We start from the raw sequence: 18,597 nt of genomic DNA on the forward strand, positions 1-18,597 counted from the left end.
TTGGGAAAACACGCCATACATACTTCAAAAATAATTCAAAACACCTTCTGCTTACAGACAGATGGTAAGAGGAAATAAGTAGTTTATGTGTCTCTTAACAATAAGAATAAAAAAGCAGTTTATTTTTCCACATTAGACTGGTAAATATTATTATTTAGAGTGATTTAGAGGTCCTTGTACAAGAATCACAAAAAGTTAACCTACAGGCTCAGCAAGCAATCAGGAAAGCAAATGCTATTTTAGCCTTTATTGCAAGGGTGTTGAGTACAAGAGTAATGAGATCTTACTACAATTACATAGGGCTTTTATGAGACCACAACTCGAATACTGTGTACATTTGTGGACTTCTTGATCAAAGGAGGGGTAGACTTGCTCTGGGGTGGAACAAAGGTTCACTAAATTGATTCCTGAGATGTGAGGGTTGCACTATGAGAGATCAAATAGAATGGGCCTTTGTTCCCTGGAGTGTAGGAGAATGAGGTGATCATATTGAAATATATGAAGTTCCTAAAGGATTTGAGTAGTTGCTGGGAAGCTGTTTCCCTTGGCTGGAGAGTTTAGAAGAAGGGTTATAATATCAGGATAAGTGGTCAACCATTCAGGACTAAAATAAGAAAACATTTCTTCACTCAGAGGGTTGTGAATCTTTGGAATGCTCTACCCAAGAGGGCTGTGGATGCTCATTCAATAAGTATATTCAAGATGGATATTGATAATTTATTGAACACTATGGGAATCAAGGAATATGTAGATGGGCGAGAAAGTGGAGTTGAAATAGAAGATCAGCCATGATCTTGTTGAAAGGCGGAACAGGCTTGGGGCCAAATGGCCTACTCCTATGTCTTATCTATGCACAATGACCTGGCTTCTATTCACCTGCTTCCAAATCACCACAGGAACAAAATTCTTCTCTTAATTAAGACAACTTACCAATGAAATTGCATTCTCAGAAATTGGCTGTGACTTCCAAGTTCCAGCGATTTTGTTAGCAGGTCATAAGGGAGAACAAAGGAAAATCTCCTGTCTTTTGTTAAGAAAATTTCACTTTGCACCACCGACCCAATTCCACCCCACCCCCACCTTCAACACTTGTTGGTGCTCAGACAAATTGGAGATCAGCAAGCCAAAACCACTAGCTCAACAACTGATGACTGCTACTCTTAATTGGTACAACTCATTCCAAAGCAAATGCCCAGATTGGAAAAGGATTCAAATTATGCCCGATGAATGCTTAAATAAAAATGCAAACACTTACTGAGTTTGGTGGCGACACATTGATGAATCATCATCTTCACAATCGTACGCTGAAGCTGGGTGGAATAAAAAAAATATATATATATCAAAATGGATATTTCCAAAAGTAAAAAAATCTTACAGGCAGGCGAATATGCCATTTCACAAGATGAACTAAACAGGAACCTATTGATCTGTAATTTAATTGAAAGCTGAAGTTTGTTCTGCATTTCAGTTATTCAAGATATTTCAGAAGTTAGATTATGATTCTCACACTCAGTTCAGGTTCCTACAACAGAACTCTTTAATCTCAAATAGATTTGATGACTTTATTTATCACCATTTGGAATGCTAAGTAGGCTTTAGCCCTCTCTGAACCTGCTCTATCCAGTCAGAAGACAAGGACATATTTCTTTTGCCGCTAGATATGTCCAAGTTTTAGTGTACATCCAGTATCCGTCATTCCAGATTTCTTCACTAGGTGTAACACACAGTATTGTCTCAAATCTGGCTGTCCAAAAACCGGAGTTGTCCAAAAACCAGACATTTTAAAAATGTGACTTACATCAATTTCAATTGAATAAAATGAAAAACAAATTTACCTGGACAACTTGGCTAGGCGCTGCACTGGTGCGGCATGGCACCGGACTAATTATCCTCTTCACCACTTGCATGCCAGTCTATTCCACAATCCTAGCAACCCTGGACCTCACCCAAACTGACTTGACCCAAACTGCCCATCGCCCAAATCATCCGACCTGAAATCCGGCAAGATCCGAAATCCAGCATAGCCTCAGTCCCAAGAATGCTGGTTTTGACACACCATATCCATATTGTGTATTAGTACTGACCTGGTTAACTTTAGAATTTGTCCTTACTCAATAATTGATTGAGTTAGAAGTTTGAGAAGTTGACTCCCTTCTAACAATTATCCTGTTTTTATTTTCTTTCCCCTCATCATCTCCTGAAGGTCATGATTCCTGCAGTGGTACAATGTCATGAGTACTAGAAGCCTCACTGCTATTAATGGGACCTTGTTGTGCGCAAATTGGCTGCTTCAGTGGCTACACTTCAAAAGTACTTCATTGGTTGTAAAGCACTTTGAGAACTCAAGAGGCTGAGAAAGGCCCTACATAAAATGGGAGACTTTCTTTCATGCAGGTGAGCAACTAAGCAAAAGTTGGAGGTGAGAAATCACAGCGCAGGCCAATTTTATCCTCCCAACTTTATCCTCCCCCAGATGTCCACACACTTGTAGAATGTCACTGGAACAGAACACCGTCCTGATATTTCTGCCTTCCTAGTCTAGAGATATTGTAGCCTATTGTAACACCCCTAACACCCAGACAAGAACAGCAGACTTGGCAGAGACCAACAACCAAACAGAGCTTCCTAATCTAATTGCATTTTTCACAGTCAGCGTGATCAAGCCGATTCAAATTATTGCAAACTACCAGCCCATTGCCAACCTCCCTTTCTTCTCCAAAAGGACTTGAATGAGTTGTCACCTCCCAAATCCAAGTAATATTTACAAATCACTGACTGTTTTGAACAAGCTTAAGTCCCCCAAGTACCTTCAAAATGAACGCTGAAAGATTGATGCTTCTAGAACAATGTACTACCTAAATTCTTATGGTGGCAAGATTAAATTCAATAGATCAGACATGCAAAATCATAACTTCCCAACCACAGGATAACCACATGTGCAGGCATAGCCATGCATGTTCTCAGTGTCCCAATTGTTTAAAATCATCACAATATTTCCAGACAGCATGTGGAATGCTTACAAGATTTAACCTGCCCAGCGAAAGTCATAATCTTACTTTGAATGCAATGTTTCAAAAATTTTTAAGCCTAGGCTTTTTGAGAGTTTCATATGAGTATATCAAACTAGACTTTATTTAATGCCCTTCCAATTCTTCTTTTGTTTATAATCCTTTCCCTCTTCTCTGCTACACATACCACCAACATCCCCCTCCAGTATGTTCCAGAGGACGAGTATCAAGCTGATGCAAACATGTTTATTGTTCCAATCTGCCCAAGGACACCTAAACTTTGTGCACTCTACAAATTTCTACACTTTTGGCACATCGGTAGGGATTTCAAACCCCGTTTCTATCACAGGCCCTTCCAAATTTGTTTTTGCATTCAACTGGGTAATATTCTTAAAATTATTCCCAAAAACTGTCAGTAATTTTTTTATTCATTCATGGATGCGGGCTTCACTGGCTGGGCCAGCATTTATTGCCCATCCCTAGTTGCCCTTGAGAAGGTGGTGGTGCGCTGCCTTCTTGAACTGCTGTAGTCCATGTGGTGTAGGTACATTCACAGTGCTGTTAGGAAGGGAGTTCCGGGATTTTGACCCAGTGACAGTGAAGGTACGGTGATATTTTTCCAAGTCAGGATGGTGAGTGATTTGGAGGAAAACTTCCAGGTGGTGGTGTTCCCATCTACATGTTACCCTTGTCTTTCTAGATGCTTGTGGTCATGGGTTTGGAAGGTGCTGTTGAAGGAGCCTTGGTGAATTCCTGCAGTGCATCTTGTAGGTTGTACACACTGCTGCTACTGTGCATCAGTGGTGGAGAGTGAACGTTTGTGGACGTGGTGCCAATCAAGCAGGATGCTTTGTCCTGGATGGTGTCAAGTCCTTGAGTATTGTGGGAACTGCACTCATCCAGGCAAGTGGGGAGTATTCCATCACACTCCACACTTGCACCTTCCAGATAGTGGACAGGCTTTGGGGAGTCAGGTGGTGGGTTACTCGTCACAGGATTCCTAGCATCTGACCTGCTCTTGTAGCCACAGAATTTATATGGCTAGTCCAGTTCAGTTTCTGATCCATGTTAACCCCCAGGATGTTGATAGTCGGGGTTTCAGTGATGGTAATGCCATTGAATGTCAAGGGGCAATGGTTGGATTCTCTCTTGTTGGAGATGGTCATTGCCTGGCACTTGTGTGGTGTGAATGTTACTTGACACTTGTCAACCCAAGCCCAGATATTGTCCAGGTCTTGCTGCATTTGTACATGGGCTGCTTCAGTATCTGAGGAGCCGTGAATGGTGCTGAACATTGTGCAATCATTTGCGAACATCCCCACTTCTAACCTTATAATGGAAGGAAGGTCATTGATGAAGCAGATGGTTGGGTTGAGGGCACTGCCCCGAGGAACTCCTGCAGTGATATCCTGGAACTGAGATGACTGACCTCCAACAATCACAACTATCTTCCTTTGTGCTAGGTATGACTCCAACAAGTGGAGAGTTTCCCCCCCGATTCCCATTGACTCCAGTTTTGCTAGGGCTTCTTGATGCCACACTCGATCAAATGCAGCCTTGATGTCAAGGGCAGTCACTCTCACTTCACATCACTCTCACTCTTACTTCGCCACTGTCTTCAGAGATGGAGCCAGAGGGTAAAGAACTCATCATTAAAACTTGTCTCAGGCTGTATTAACAGCCATAACAGACATTCTTACATTGCCATCCTGGGTCTGGGGACAGTGGTCCTAAAATGACCTCCCTATGTCATTCTTCTGCTTTTACACTTAACTCTGTTGCATCAGGTACAAAGAGAGCACAACAACCACCGCCAACTACTTGCATTCATACAGCACCTTTAACAGAGTAAAATGTCCTAAGGAGCTTCACAGAAATGTTAGAAAACCAAATTGGACACCGAGCCACAAAGAGATATTAGTGAAGATGGTCAAAAGCTTTGTCAAAGTGGGGGATTTTAAGGAGCATCCCAATGGTGAAAAAAGAGGTAGGAGATGCAGAGAGGTTTAAGCGAGGAAATTCCAGAGCTTAGGTCCTAGGTTGCTGAAGACAAAACCACCAGTGGTGGAACAATTAAAAATCAGGATGCTTCAGAGGCCAGGATTATACGAGCACAGGGATCTCGGAGGGTTGTGGGGCTAGAGCAGATTACATGGAGTGTTTTGAAAGCAAGGAAGTGGGCGGGGTGGGGTTAGGTTTAAATTGAGACTTTGCTTAACTGGGAGTCAACGTACATCGGTGGGTACAGGGGTGATGGATGAATGGAACCTGGTATGAGGTAGGGCACGTGCAGGGTTTTGGATGACTCAAGTTTACCAAGTGACTCTGGAAAGCAGGCCAGCAGTGCGCTGGAATAGTAGAGGTAACAAAAGCATGAATGAGGATTTCGGGCTGAGGACTGGGTCAATGTTGAGCAGCACTACAGAGGTCAAAATAGGAAGTCTGAGTGATAGTGCAGATATGTGGTTGTGGATATGTGGAAGTTCATCTTGAGGTCAAGTATGACATCAAGATTGTGAACGCTCTGGTTCTTCGCAAATGTAGTGTCCCAACATCATGATGTAATTTTGGGCTGTAGCACAGCAGGTCTACATGCGAATATACAAATCAAGAGCAGGAGTAGGCCATTTGGCCCTTCAAGCCTGCTCCACCATTCAATAAGATCATGGCTGATCTGATTGTGAAGTGGAGGCCACAGTCAGCCTACCCCCGATATCCTTTGACTCCCCTGTTAGTCAAACAACCAATGGTCAGATGGTTCGGCACATATAATCCTTGTGCCAGCTGAACCTAACCTAACCATCTCGGCAGAGTTAACTGTCCAGAGAAATAGACGGTTATTTAAAAACAATTTGTGAGGCCCCTGATTGGCTATAAGGAGATTATAGAAATATAGTGAATTTATCAATTCAAAAGTAACAATGACAAAAAATATGAATAAATTATTGCAATGGACACACTTGCCCAATCGGAACTTATGAATGCCCTCTCACATGTATGGTATTGTCTCAACTTTGATTGGGATTGATTTGCTTTCTTCCAATTTTCTACTCATTAATTCCACCTCCATCTCTCCTGCTCCCTTCTGCTAAGTAAACAGGTAAAGCACTGTGCATTGTCAGAAAGGACCAGAGTGCAGACATGTTTAAACACAAATCTGCAATCTCCAACACATACACTTCACTAATCAGAGATCCAAGATTTCCATAGCTTAAAGAGGAGGGATCTGGCACCTCCTGTTCAGTTCTAACACACAAGTCACTAAAATACACTTTGCTTGGATATCTGAGGGCTGCCCTCATCAGCGAGGGTACCGCGTGCCTGCTATCAACAGCCTCCTTTTACGTAAGAACATCTCATCTTTGCACAGTTTTTGTTATTTGCATTTCATCTTTCCTTTAGGTGAATAAAATATTTGTTACTAAGCATTTACTGTCTTCGTTGTCTTTTAGGGTACTGCATGATGAGCCATGCAGACGAGATCAAAACTCTGGGACTCTAGATTAACCATCATTTTCCATTAACTGTTGATGGACAGGGGGTGGTGGGCTCTCTCTGTGGCCATCCTACTGCAGGTGGAACAGAGCAGAGAGAACTGGTGTAAACAGAAAAATATTAAGAGCAATATTAATCCAGGATTTCAAATACAAAAGTTACATCAGATGGTTCTGCAATGTAAGTATTCATGTTTATGGAGTTCAAAGTCAAGCTAATCAGTGGGCCAATAGACCTACCCCACAGGAAACCCTGAAAAACATTTCACCTGGTTTAGATAAGGGTGAACTCTGCAATAATGTCACTGCACTGATCACAGCTCCTTCTACACATTATATAGATAGATTAAAATCAAGGTTCCATAAAATTTAACACTAGGTTTATTTAGTCAGTTATTTACAGCATTGCATGGGATATGAATGGTCACAGCTGGCGCTTGAGGAATGTAACACAATTGAGTCTATTAAGGGTTATCTTTTCCCCCTATCTGCTACTCCCACATGGAGTCAATACCTAGAGAATGGGAGGGAAAACTAATAGCTAGTTTGAAAAAAAGAGGATGTAACTGAGCATCTGGCAGTTAAGTGTGATGCCAGGACAAGTCTTTAATTACACACTATGCATCCCCACCCAAATTCAATTGCAGGGTGTTTGTCAGGCAGGAAGTAACTTTGAATTGACCGACTTCCTGTATTTCACAAGCTGAAAAACGACAGCTCCAATTCAAAACCCATAATTGAAGGATCCAGTCATATGCTAATCACAAATTTTAAGTTATCTTCAAATCATTAAAACTATTTCTTCTAAAAGAAAAATCACTGAAGGACAGGGTGGGGAAGACCTCCTCTGACTAGTTATGTCAATCTCCCTTCCCTTCCCCCACCAATACTCCAAATTCTGGAATTTCCCCAATATCTTCACTTATCCTTCCCAGAGGTATGGTTATAGATTGTTTCTATTTTTAAAACAAGTTAGGCCTGCCAGTAAATTTTGTAGAATATTTTAAAATGATAGGATAAATTCCACAAGGCTGCACACAGCTTTGAGAGGGGGAGATTTGGGCATGATAGTATCCTTTTCTAACCCACATTTGCCCCTAATGAAGCTATCTGACAGAGGTGCAGCCATGCTGAATTCTATTTCTAGAATAATTTGGGGGACCCACCAAACGGAGTTTTGGATTTAAAAAAAAAAATCGACATTGGCAAGAGATTTCAATTCTAGAATCTATTTTGTACTGCTGCTAGTTTTTCTGTTCAATTTTAAAATAGCTATGACTTAATTAAGATAGAACACCAGGAAACCCTCATCAGGGTCAGAATGAGCATGCACTCAGCTTTACCACTTTGACTGACTGGATCTTCACAAGTAAAGGAAGTCATCAACTGCACACTTGACAATCAAAGCAGCCACAGATCGGTTTGGCGTTTTCAACAACCAAAAGCGATTCCACTCCATCAATAATCAGTTCATCTGCAACCAGCAAAAGATCATCACCTATGTTGGTGCAAGATTGCCAGGGTGCTACTACGATGCATTCATCAGAGCCAGTCAAGCCTTCCAAGATATTCACACCTCAAGGCTGAGTTAGTGGATAGCTCCTTGGAGACAAGTGCTACTACCCTCTGAAGATGTGGCTGACGATACCTATGAGGAACCCTATCATGGACACCCAGAAAAGTTACAGCAAGGAGCCACGTGACCACCATAGTTATGCTGACAGCAAGCCGTTGGGATGCTGAAGCTGCAATTCAAATGCATGGACAGATCTGGGGATGGCCTTTCATATGCAGTAGCCAGGGATTCCAGAATAACAATGGTCTGCTCTGCCTTGCATAGCATTACACAGCTGTAAGACTGGAGCTGCAAGAGGAGGAAAGTGCTGAGTGTTTTGCCTCTTCAGGAGGGCACCAGCAGTGGCAAACAAAACTGCCAAGGAAGCCCAAGGCAAATTGATTCAGGCATATGTTACGGACAGGAGGGGGGTTTAATTTAAACAGCCCCGATTTCTCCTTTCACTATCCGCCTGTAAACAGGAAAAGGTGTTTGGATTTTGATTTCCTCCTTTATAAGCAATGGTGTATTTTCCCCAACTCCTTGGTTTTGGAGTGATCCAATTTCAATTAACAACTCCACATCAAATTCAAGATAGGGTAAAATCAGAGGATTAGTTTATTTTACACACACAAAATGTGGGGGGTGGGGGGGGGGGGGTTGGTGTCACTACGTAGCCCCCCCCCCCGGTACATTCATACAATAAAAGAGGGCTCAGGAAAAGAAAGAGGTACAGGACAAAGACTTCAGAGATGAGAATTATTGTTTCACATAAGTCCAGAATCAAAGTCCAACGGTGTATTCTTTCAGAGTCAGCAGGTTGAAGACTGATGCTGGATAATTCAGTTTTCCAACAGAAATGACTTCCACGATGAGATGAGGGCATGTGAAGCTGAATTCATTCCAGTAGAAAGAGTGTAGATGGGGGCCAGGCAATTTAAACCTGGACAGAGCTCTGGTTCTGCTGCTGCTTGGTTGACAGAAGATGACAGACTGAGCTTCGTAGCTCCACAAGACAGTGTTACAAGTTCCAGCAGCTTGGGGTGGATGGGGGTGTCATCTGATTCCTACCTCCCCATTTTAGCTTTGACAAAGAATGTATATTCCTTAGTCTGGATGCTGGAGATTGGTGATGCTTCAACCATTAAAAAGTTCTAAAGAGTCCTGAGGTCCTTTGTCCTTTCAGACTGGTCATCTCCATTGGCCAGACCTTGGCCTTAAAAATGTCTTTGTACAATTCCCTTGGATTTGATCTCCGCAATCACAGATTAGCATCTCTTCAGAGATGACGAGACAGCAGCTGTTCTGAATGCCAGGAAGTTCATTTTGTTTGAGTCATAGCCAGCAACGGTTTCAGTCGTTTTAAAACTTTGACCAGTTCTTAAGATTTTATAAATTAACCATGATGACATATATATAATTTTTATAAAAACATATAGTGAGGTCTTACCTCCAGGAAACATGCTTCAATTAAATTGAGGCAGTGCAGCCAATTGGCAAACAAATTCAGAACATATTGGGCCACCATAGTTCCCAGCACAAAGCAGCCTCATGATGAAAAATCTACCACTTTTCACAGGGACCCATTGATTACCTTTAAACTTGTTCTATTTTTCACAAAGCAGAATGCCACTTGGCAGGTGGCAGGCAAAAATGGCCGGGATGGGACAATAGAGCTTTGAAATAAATGTTATGGCATATAAAACATGAAACAGAACTGTAACACTGGGCAGGATTTAATGTTGGCCATGGAGGTCTCGGCTATTAGCTGGGAGAACCGGTGGGAGCCCCATGTCCCCTACATTGGTGAAGATCTTCTGGAATTAAGTGCTCATCAGTCACTTAACCGGCCATGTTGGGCCTTCTTTGGGATTTAGGACCTCAGGGGCAAAATTCCTGCTCTCCGGAGAGCTGCCAGCCAAGCAGAGGCTATCTCCATTGCTCATCAGTGCCACAGGGAGCAGTGGCTGCTGCACCCACCAGAGGCCTGGATTGTCGAGGGACCCAGACCACAGGTGAGTGAGGGAGGGATGAAGGTCACTGGTTGAGGAGGGGGGAAAAGGTGTCAGAAGAAAGGCAAGGGGGGGGTTCCTCTTTGGCCGACCCCCTCTTCCCGATATAGGGTCCCTCAATCAGGCACTGAATGCCTTTGAACAAGGAACCCCCATTCCACCCCATCCCCTTGCCCCTCCGGAAGCCAGCAAATTAGGGTTTGCTTTTACATGCTCCCCGCATGGTGACTCCCACACCTCCTGGTCGAATATCAGCGGTGGCGGGATGAGACCCTTGAGTGGGCAATAATCGCCCACTTAAGGGCCTCAATTAGCATCTAAGTGAGAAGGCCATTCATGAGCCTTCCTTAAATCGGACAGAGGCAGGAAGGTGGCAGGGTCCTCACCCAGCACCCTCCCACCCAATTAAATGTCCCCCACCCCAAACTCATCACTGTGATGGGGAGGGGGGTGTTAAATCCCCCTTTAACAACTACTGAACTTTTATATTCCTTTTTCTGATGCTCCCACATGATGCCATCCCTGTGGCTTCAGCAGTGCCAGAGGTAGGCGGATTAGATGCTCTCAGCCAACATCCTCCGAGTCTTCGAGGCCAAGAGGACTTGGCAAAGACTGCCCCACTGCCAGCTGTGCAAGGTAGGGCAGCTGGTAATGTGGGACTCTGAAGGGCAGGGTTGAGAAGTGGAAATACTTTGAGCAGAGACCTCACTTCCATATGCTCTTTTGCCATCTTCCCTCTTGTGGCCCACCTGCACTTCCCTGCTAGCCAAGGGCTGGAGAGCACTCCAGGGAGGTGCTGAACAGCCAAGGTAAGGCTTTCCTCAATCCTCAATAAGGTGGCAGTCCGAGTGTCCAGGCCATTGGCCAGAGCCAGCATGTACTCAGTTGCCTGCTGTGACTGATGCTCAATGCAGCTGGCCACTCTTTCCATGGATGTAGACATTAGCGCGAAGGGCCGAGACACCATGGCGCTAACTTTAGAGGTGGAGTCCTCCGATAGAATGCTGTGTCTCTGTAAATACTGATAGAACCCCACATTTTCTGCTGCTGCTCCAGAATTGTCCTCTTCATTAATAGCCTCAGCATCTGTGCCCTGTAAGCAGAGCTTGGAGGTTTCTGTGCTCACCAATGGGGACTCTCCTCTGGTGTATCCACCTCCATAACCTGCTCACTTCTGAAGTAAGTAGACTACTTGCGTGCCAAATAGCAAGTGATAGACAGAGCTAAGCGATCCCCACAACCAACGGATCAGATCTAAGCTCTGCAGCCCTGCCACATCCAGTCGTGAATGGTGGTGGGCAATCAAACAACTCACTGGAGGAGGTGGCTCCACAAATATCCCCATCCTCAAAGATGGAGGAGCCCAGTACAGCAGTGCAAAATATAAGGTTGAAGCATTCGCAACAATCTTCAGCCAGAAGTGTCGAGTGGATGATCCATCTCGGCCTCCTCCGGAGTCCCCAGCATCACAAATGCCAGTCTTCAGCCAATTTGATTCACTCCACGTGACATCAAGATATGGCTGAAGGCACTGAATACTGCAAAGGCTAAGGTCCCTGACAACATTCTGGCAATAGTACTGAAGACTTGTGCTCCAGAACTTGCCGCGCCCCTAGCCAAGCTGTTCCAGTACAGCTACAACACTGGCATCTACCCAGCTATGTGGAAAATTGCCCAGGTATGTCCTGTACACAAAAAGCAGGACAAATCCAACCTGGCCAATTACAGCCCTATCAGTCGAGTAATGGAAGGGGTCATCAACAGTGCTATCAAGCGGCACTTGCTTAGCAATAACCTGCTCACCAATGCCCAGTTTGGGTTCCACCAGGGCCACTCAGCTCCTGACATCGTTACAGCCTTGGTTCAAACATAGACAAAAGAGCTGAACTCTTGAGGTGAGGTGACAGTGACTGCCCTTGACATCAAGGCAGCATTTGACCAAGCGTGGCATCAAAGAGCCATAGCAAAACTGGAGCCAATGGGAATCAGGGGGAAAACTCTCCACTGGTTGGAGTCATACCCAGCACAAAGGAAGATGGTTGTGGTTGTTGGAGGTCAGTCATCCCAATTCCAGGACATCGCTGCAGGAGTCCCTCAGGGTAGTGTCCTCGGCCCAATCATCTTCAACTGCTTCATCAAAGACTTCCTTCCACCATAAGGTCAGAAGTGGGGATGTTCGCTGATGATTGTACAATTGTAAACACCATTCGTGACTCCTCAGATACTGAAGCAGTCCCATGTCCAAATGCAGCAAGACCTGGATAATATCCAGGCTTGGTCTGAGAAGTGGCAAGTAACATTCACGCCACACAAGTATCAGGCAATGACCATCTCCAACAAGAGTTAATCCAACCATCGCCCCTTGATGTTCAATGGCATTACTATCACTGAATCCCCCACTATCAACATCCTAGGGGTTACCACTGAACAGAAACTGAACTGGACTAGCCATACAAATACCGTGGCTACAAGAGCAGGTCAGAGGCTAGCAGTCCTACAACGAGTAACTCGCCAAAGCCTGTCCACTATCTACAAGGCACAAGTCAGGAGTGTGATGGAATACTCACTTGCCTGGATGAGTGCAGCTCTTACAACACTGAGGAAGCTGGACATCGTCCAGGACAAAGCAGTCCACTTGATTAGCACCACATCCTCAAACATTCTCTCCCTCCACCACCAACGTACAATAGCAGCAGAGTGTACCACCTACAAGATGCACTGCAGGAATTCACCAAGGCTCCTTAGACAGCACCTTCCAAACCCACAACCACTACCACCTAGAAGGACAAGGGCAGCAGATAGATGGGAACACCACCACCTGGAAGTTCCCCTCCAAGTCACTCACCATCCTGACTTGGAAATGTATCACCATTCCTTCACTGTTGCTGGATCAAAATCCTGGAACTCCCTTCCTAACAGCACTGTGGGTGTACCTATACCACATGGACTGCAGCAGTTCAAGAAGGCAGCTCACCGCCACCTTCTCAAGGGCAACTAGGGATGGGCAATAAATGTTGGCCCAGCCAGAGAAGCCCACATCCTGTGAATGAATAAAAAAAGTGAGAATCCAAGTAACTGTCTTGGTGGCCGCTGTATGTCTGCACTGATGGAGTGTGAACATGAGTCATGTGCTGATGCATCCTTAAGAGTGTGACCTCCACCAAGAAGTCTCCATCCTCCTCACACATCACCTCCTGAGAGATGTTTGTAAGAACTGTTAGAGATGAAAGGCACAAATTAGAACTGATGAAGTGAGAGGGTGCTAAAGCATCACTGGGCATATTATCACTTTTCGGTGGCTCCTCACGTAAAGTCAGCAGGAGTGTTGTATGACATGTGTCAGCGTGATATTCAATTCCGTTATCAGATAGCAGAGAGACCAACCCCCAAACTCTCCGTCTCCAACAGTCAGGCATGTCAACACCTTGCTTATCTCCAAGGCCTCCTCCACTGCAGTGGTTAAGGTGGCAATAGCTAGAAAGCCGCCTCAGGTTCTTTGCCTCTCCCTGGTGCTCTGTGCTCCATGGGAAGAAAGACCTACGACTGTGTGAAATGGAATGTTTAAGAGGATAGAAAAACAATATTTATGGAAATCGGAACAGGAGTAGGCCATTTAGCCCCTCGAGCCTGTTCTGCCATTCAGTGAAATCATGGCTGACCTGTGATCTAACCCCATATGCCTGCCTTTACCCCCATCCCTTAATACTTTTAATAACTGAAGCATTAGTTGACATTTGCAGAAGAATGTTCCAAACTTCTACCATCCTTTTTTTAAAGAGATATTTCCTAATTTCATTTCTGAAAGGTCTGGTTCTAATTTTTCAATGAAGTTTGCTAATGCTAGGCTCCTCAGTCAGCAGTAATAGTTTCTTCCAATCTACCCTCGGTTCTCCCTAATAACTTGAAAACTTCAATCAAATCATCCCTTAGCCTTCTAAATTCTAAGGAATAACAACCCTAGTTGGTGTAATGTCTCCTCGTAGTTTAACCCTTGGAATCCACATATCATTCTAGTAAATCTACACTGCACTCTCTCAAAGGCCAACATATCTTTCCTAAGGTGTGTGGTACCCAAAACTGCTTGCAGTACTCCAGGTATAGTCTAACCAGGGCTTTGTATAGCTGACACATGACTCCTTGTATTCTAGTCCTCTAGATATAAAAGCCATCATTCCAATAGCCTTTTTGATGATTTTCTGTATCTGTTCATAACAATTTAATGAGCTGTGTAATGATCTGGAGGGTTGCTGTGACGGATATGAGTGACATTGCATGAAGATGAGAGGGAGTGTCATCAGTGGTTGTTCAAAATAGGGGTGTGAAGAGGTGACTCAACAAAAAAAGGGATGGGTACACCTGCAAGGTTTGGCGGTTTGAGGTACAAGAGAAGGGAAGGTAGAGATTGTTCAAGGTTAGATGCACATCAGAACACAATTAAATATGTTATGTCACTCACTTTCCTGCCCTGATTAGGTCATCGAACCTCTTGCAGCACTTTATTCATGGTTATGAGACAACACTCCTGCTGCTGACTCCTGAGCCAATTCTAACCTTCCCTGTTTGTTTTCTTCCTCTCACAGCATACCTCATAATGTCAAGAGATGCATCACTGAAGCATAGTGCTGCCTTGCTACATTATATCTCTCAATTCCTGTAGCTTCTTGCTCTGCTCGAAAACCCCTACCATGCTCCAACTCTGAACCTTGTATAGTCCCTCTATATTGTTCAGCTGGAATAGACCGCTGCCAGTTGCCATCACACCCCTTTGCTCTAATTGGTTGGGAAACTCAGAAGTCAGGTCATCAAAAAGGCTGTGTTAAAAAGCCATGACAAATGCACTGCAACTTCTGGGTTCCTGATGCGCTGTCTGACTCCTCTGCTGTGAACAGTTTGGAGTGTTAAAATTCAGCCCACCAGCTGTAGAGTCCCACTATGTTAAGTCAGAAAAATTGAGTCACTAATAGCTGATTGCCCGTGTTTCGTATTGCTCATGCCCTCCCAAAAAGACAGCAAAAATTTATTTCTGCAAGAACACCAACACAAAGTTGCCCAGCATCTTGGATTTAGGCCATTGATATGTCACCAGTAAACCTGCAATGACTCTTTCCCTCCCCCACATCCCCCCACAACTTCAGTTGATTCAATTCTTAACCCCCATGTTCACTGACCTACATTGGCCTTGCTGAACAGGGAGGGCCATTCTCACCCTTGTGTTCCAATCCCTCCAGGGCTTCAGCCATCCCTGTTACCACCTCCAGACCTACAACCATCTGAAATCTCAGCAATCCCCCAATTCTGGCCTCTTGCACATTCCCAGTTTTCTTTGCTAAATTATCATTGGCAGCTATGCCTTCAGTTGTCTAGGCCCCTGAACTCTAGAATTCTATCCCTAATCCTTTCCACTTCTCGGTCCTCCTGTAGGACGCTCATTAGAACCTCTCCCTATGACCAAGCTTTTAGCCATCTGTCCCACTATCTCCTTACAGGCCTCAGTGTCAAATTTTATTTGACAATTGCTCACGTATAGTACCTTGGGACATTTTAGTATGTTAAGGGCACTATGTAAAAGCAAGATTGTTAACATGTAAATTTAATAGAACAAAATATTTCCAAATTTTGATACATTGATTTATAGCAACCTTTCAGGATAATATCCTTTTCTTAAATTTATAGGTAATTTTTTTTCTGATCAAGTTGAGGAATGCCAGTGCTGTGAAGTTACGTGTGTTATAATGATATAAAGGCACCAATTGTTCATAAGGGATTGTGCAAACACATTGTGGGTTCATTTATTAACAAGCATATGTGAATAGATATACGCAGGCAGAAAGCTTTAAGACATCAGCAGCAGGGCTATGTCTGCTGTCCCCTGCTCCAGGCCGAAATGAAACAGAGGCTGGATCACATGACACTCTCCCTAAAAGTGATGGCATGCTGCTATCCCTTAAAGGCATATTACAACAGAAGTAAAATTCAATTTCCCAACTTGCCACCCAGTGTTCACAGAACAACAACAGCCTGTATTTATACAGCACCTTTAATATATTGCAAAACATTTCAAGGTGCTTCACAGAAAGGTTATCAGGTTATCATCGGACACTGAACCACATAAGGAGATATTAGTACAGGGAACCAATAGCTTGATCAAAGAGGCATGTTTAATGAGCTCCTTAAACAGAGAGGAATAGGGAAGCAGAGAGATTTAGGCTTGGAATTGCAGAGCTGAGGGCCTAGAAAGCTGAAGCCACAGCTGCCTAAGGGGCCAGATCAGGTATAGAGTGGCAGGCTACACAGTAAAATGCTCTCTACTTTGCCCAAATAAAATGCTTTTCTCAATTTTCACATTGCAATTCTGCTAAACTTTGGGCAGTTTTAAACTGTAAACTCAAACCCACTAAAGGCGTATGACTAAAGTTTATTTCATGTCTAATCTTGCAGCGAGCAGGGAAATTAAGTGGTATTATCTTATGAATACAGATTACATTTAATCTCAAGCCCCAGAGGCAAAAAGTTAATTTATCTGATCACATGCGATGCCCACCCAATTTAGCTATTGAGGTATAGGGGATTTCCTTACATTTACATTGGCTATATTGTTGAGTGCATAATCATGCCAGAATAGAACAGACACATATTTTCGAGCAGAGAGAAATAAGCAAACTCAAGCATTGACTCACAAAGCAAGTACGTCAAAGATTCAGAGTTGAACATGTCCATCTACCCCAGCAGCACTGGGACAAATCAAAAAAACGATATCAAACATTTCTTTTAATTACACAGGAAGGAAAGCCGCTTGGTAATAAAGCGGGCATTCAGGACCCCAGATGCTAACTCAACAACTTACTGAGAGTCAGGAAAGTAGACAATTCAAGTGGCACAGAAAACTGCCAACAGATGTCACTGGTGAGTCAGCAGCACACTACATCTGTTACAGCAAAACATGGTTCACATGAGTGTGACTACATCCATCATGGGAGAAACACGCAGCTGTTTAACTTGGCTTCTGGACAAGGGCATTCCTTGCTTGCTGTCCAGGGCTGGCCAAATTGCTTTATGGATATAATTTCCAAACAATTTGAGGAAATTTTACCCCTTTTATTGCAGTGAGCCATAGCAACAAATGCATGTTTCTTGCAGATGTATTCGTTGCCTAGAGATTTAGAGGCAGCTGTCACTCTTCAGAACCTCGTCCAATTGGTCACATTGTGCGCGCAGGAGCCTTGACATGAATATGTTGGCTATTTGACTACGGGGGCCATCGCAGCAAATGGCAATCCTGGATCAGGGGCAGGAGTTCTGGCGCATTTTCCTCCCCACCAAGCAGCAACAGCGGCTATCCTCAGCCTGCTTAAGATCTCGGTACAGTTGGGGTGCGAAAGGGTCCCAGTACATTCCTGATCTGTATGAATCAGCTGCACACGCTTAAATCATTGAGCTATTTTGGGCTGCAACTTTATTTTTAAAGATATATTTTCTAATATGACCTGGATTCAGAGAACCTAGGAGTGGAAGGGATACGGTTAAAAAAAAACGAAATTAATTAATTAAAGGCGGTTGTGAGTCAACTGGAACGAGAAGCTAAACATCTTAACAAAGAAGCTGCATATAACTCCGCCTCTTGACAGCGGATAAAGAGTTTGCAAGTCGACGTGGAACATTATAAATCATAAACGGATGTTTTAGACGTTAACAACTCACCGAGAGGTAAAAATATCACAGAACAGCACAAGACGCTCGCAGTGATGAACAAGCATGTAGACGCCATTTAGTTAGATCAGCCCTTTAACTTCTCAACTCCAGCTCTTAAAAGGCACACAGCTGAAGCCAGACCAGACAACACCCCACAGCCAAGTCACTCTGCCACAGGCACGAACCCCTCCTGCCGTTTGCCCGCGAATAGACTACACATATAGATGCTGAAGGAACCACAGAACTTAATCGACCACAGAGCTTCGGCTGATTAATTCGCTTCCAGTCATGAGAGGAACCTTTCGTCATTCATCCCCCGAAGGTATTCTCCATAAACAGCTCCAAAGCTCACACAGTGCCTCCCTCAGCTCACATATGAAAATTACAATATTATTTGCTAAGGAAGTAAGATTTTCAACAAGATACCCAATCTATGCAGCATAATAAAATAGATCTTGACTCTGCAATTTATTTTTTCATTTGTTCTTGGGAATGTGAGAGTCGCTGGCAGGCCCAACATTTGTTGCCCATCCAGATGTTGCAAGTGTTACCGCCGTCCCGGGGTGGACGCCCCCAATTTTGGCGAGATACCCCAAATTGTTATCTTCCCGAACAGGACCCCAATTTTGTTCTGCTTCCCAGTGAGGAGGGATGAACTGCCCCCTTCTTCATTCAACTCCCTCGGTTGGTCACAACAAGGTTATTTTTTTTAAGACCCCCTTCCCTCAAGGATACCTTTCCCCAGCCCAAATATATTTATGTTTTAGAATGAGCCAATTTAACCAGGCTTTCTTGAGTCAAAGAAAGAGTGAGTTTATTAGTTACTAAAACGTGAGAAA

General features: G+C 43.9%; 1 protein-coding gene across 1 annotated transcript in view; it reads right to left on the minus strand.

The window, feature by feature from the left end:
• The window catches only part of LOC144681635 (protein shisa-5-like), an 82,883-nt gene extending 64,816 nt beyond the window's left edge, over window positions 1-18,067 (minus strand). Inside the window, exons 1-2 of the mRNA XM_078543410.1 lie at window positions 17,768-18,067; window positions 1,256-1,310 (exon numbers count right to left, since the gene is read on the minus strand). Of these exons, the coding sequence (XP_078399536.1) occupies window positions 1,256-1,310; window positions 17,768-17,834 (122 nt within the window). The 5' untranslated portion in view covers window positions 17,835-18,067. The remainder of the gene's footprint in view (window positions 1-1,255; window positions 1,311-17,767) is intronic.
• Window positions 18,068-18,597: the final 530 nt, after the last annotated feature.

The sequence above is a fragment of the Cetorhinus maximus genome, chromosome 6 (genome assembly GCF_964194155.1).
Source record: "Cetorhinus maximus chromosome 6, sCetMax3.hap1.1, whole genome shotgun sequence".
NCBI lineage: Eukaryota > Metazoa > Chordata > Chondrichthyes > Lamniformes > Cetorhinidae > Cetorhinus > Cetorhinus maximus.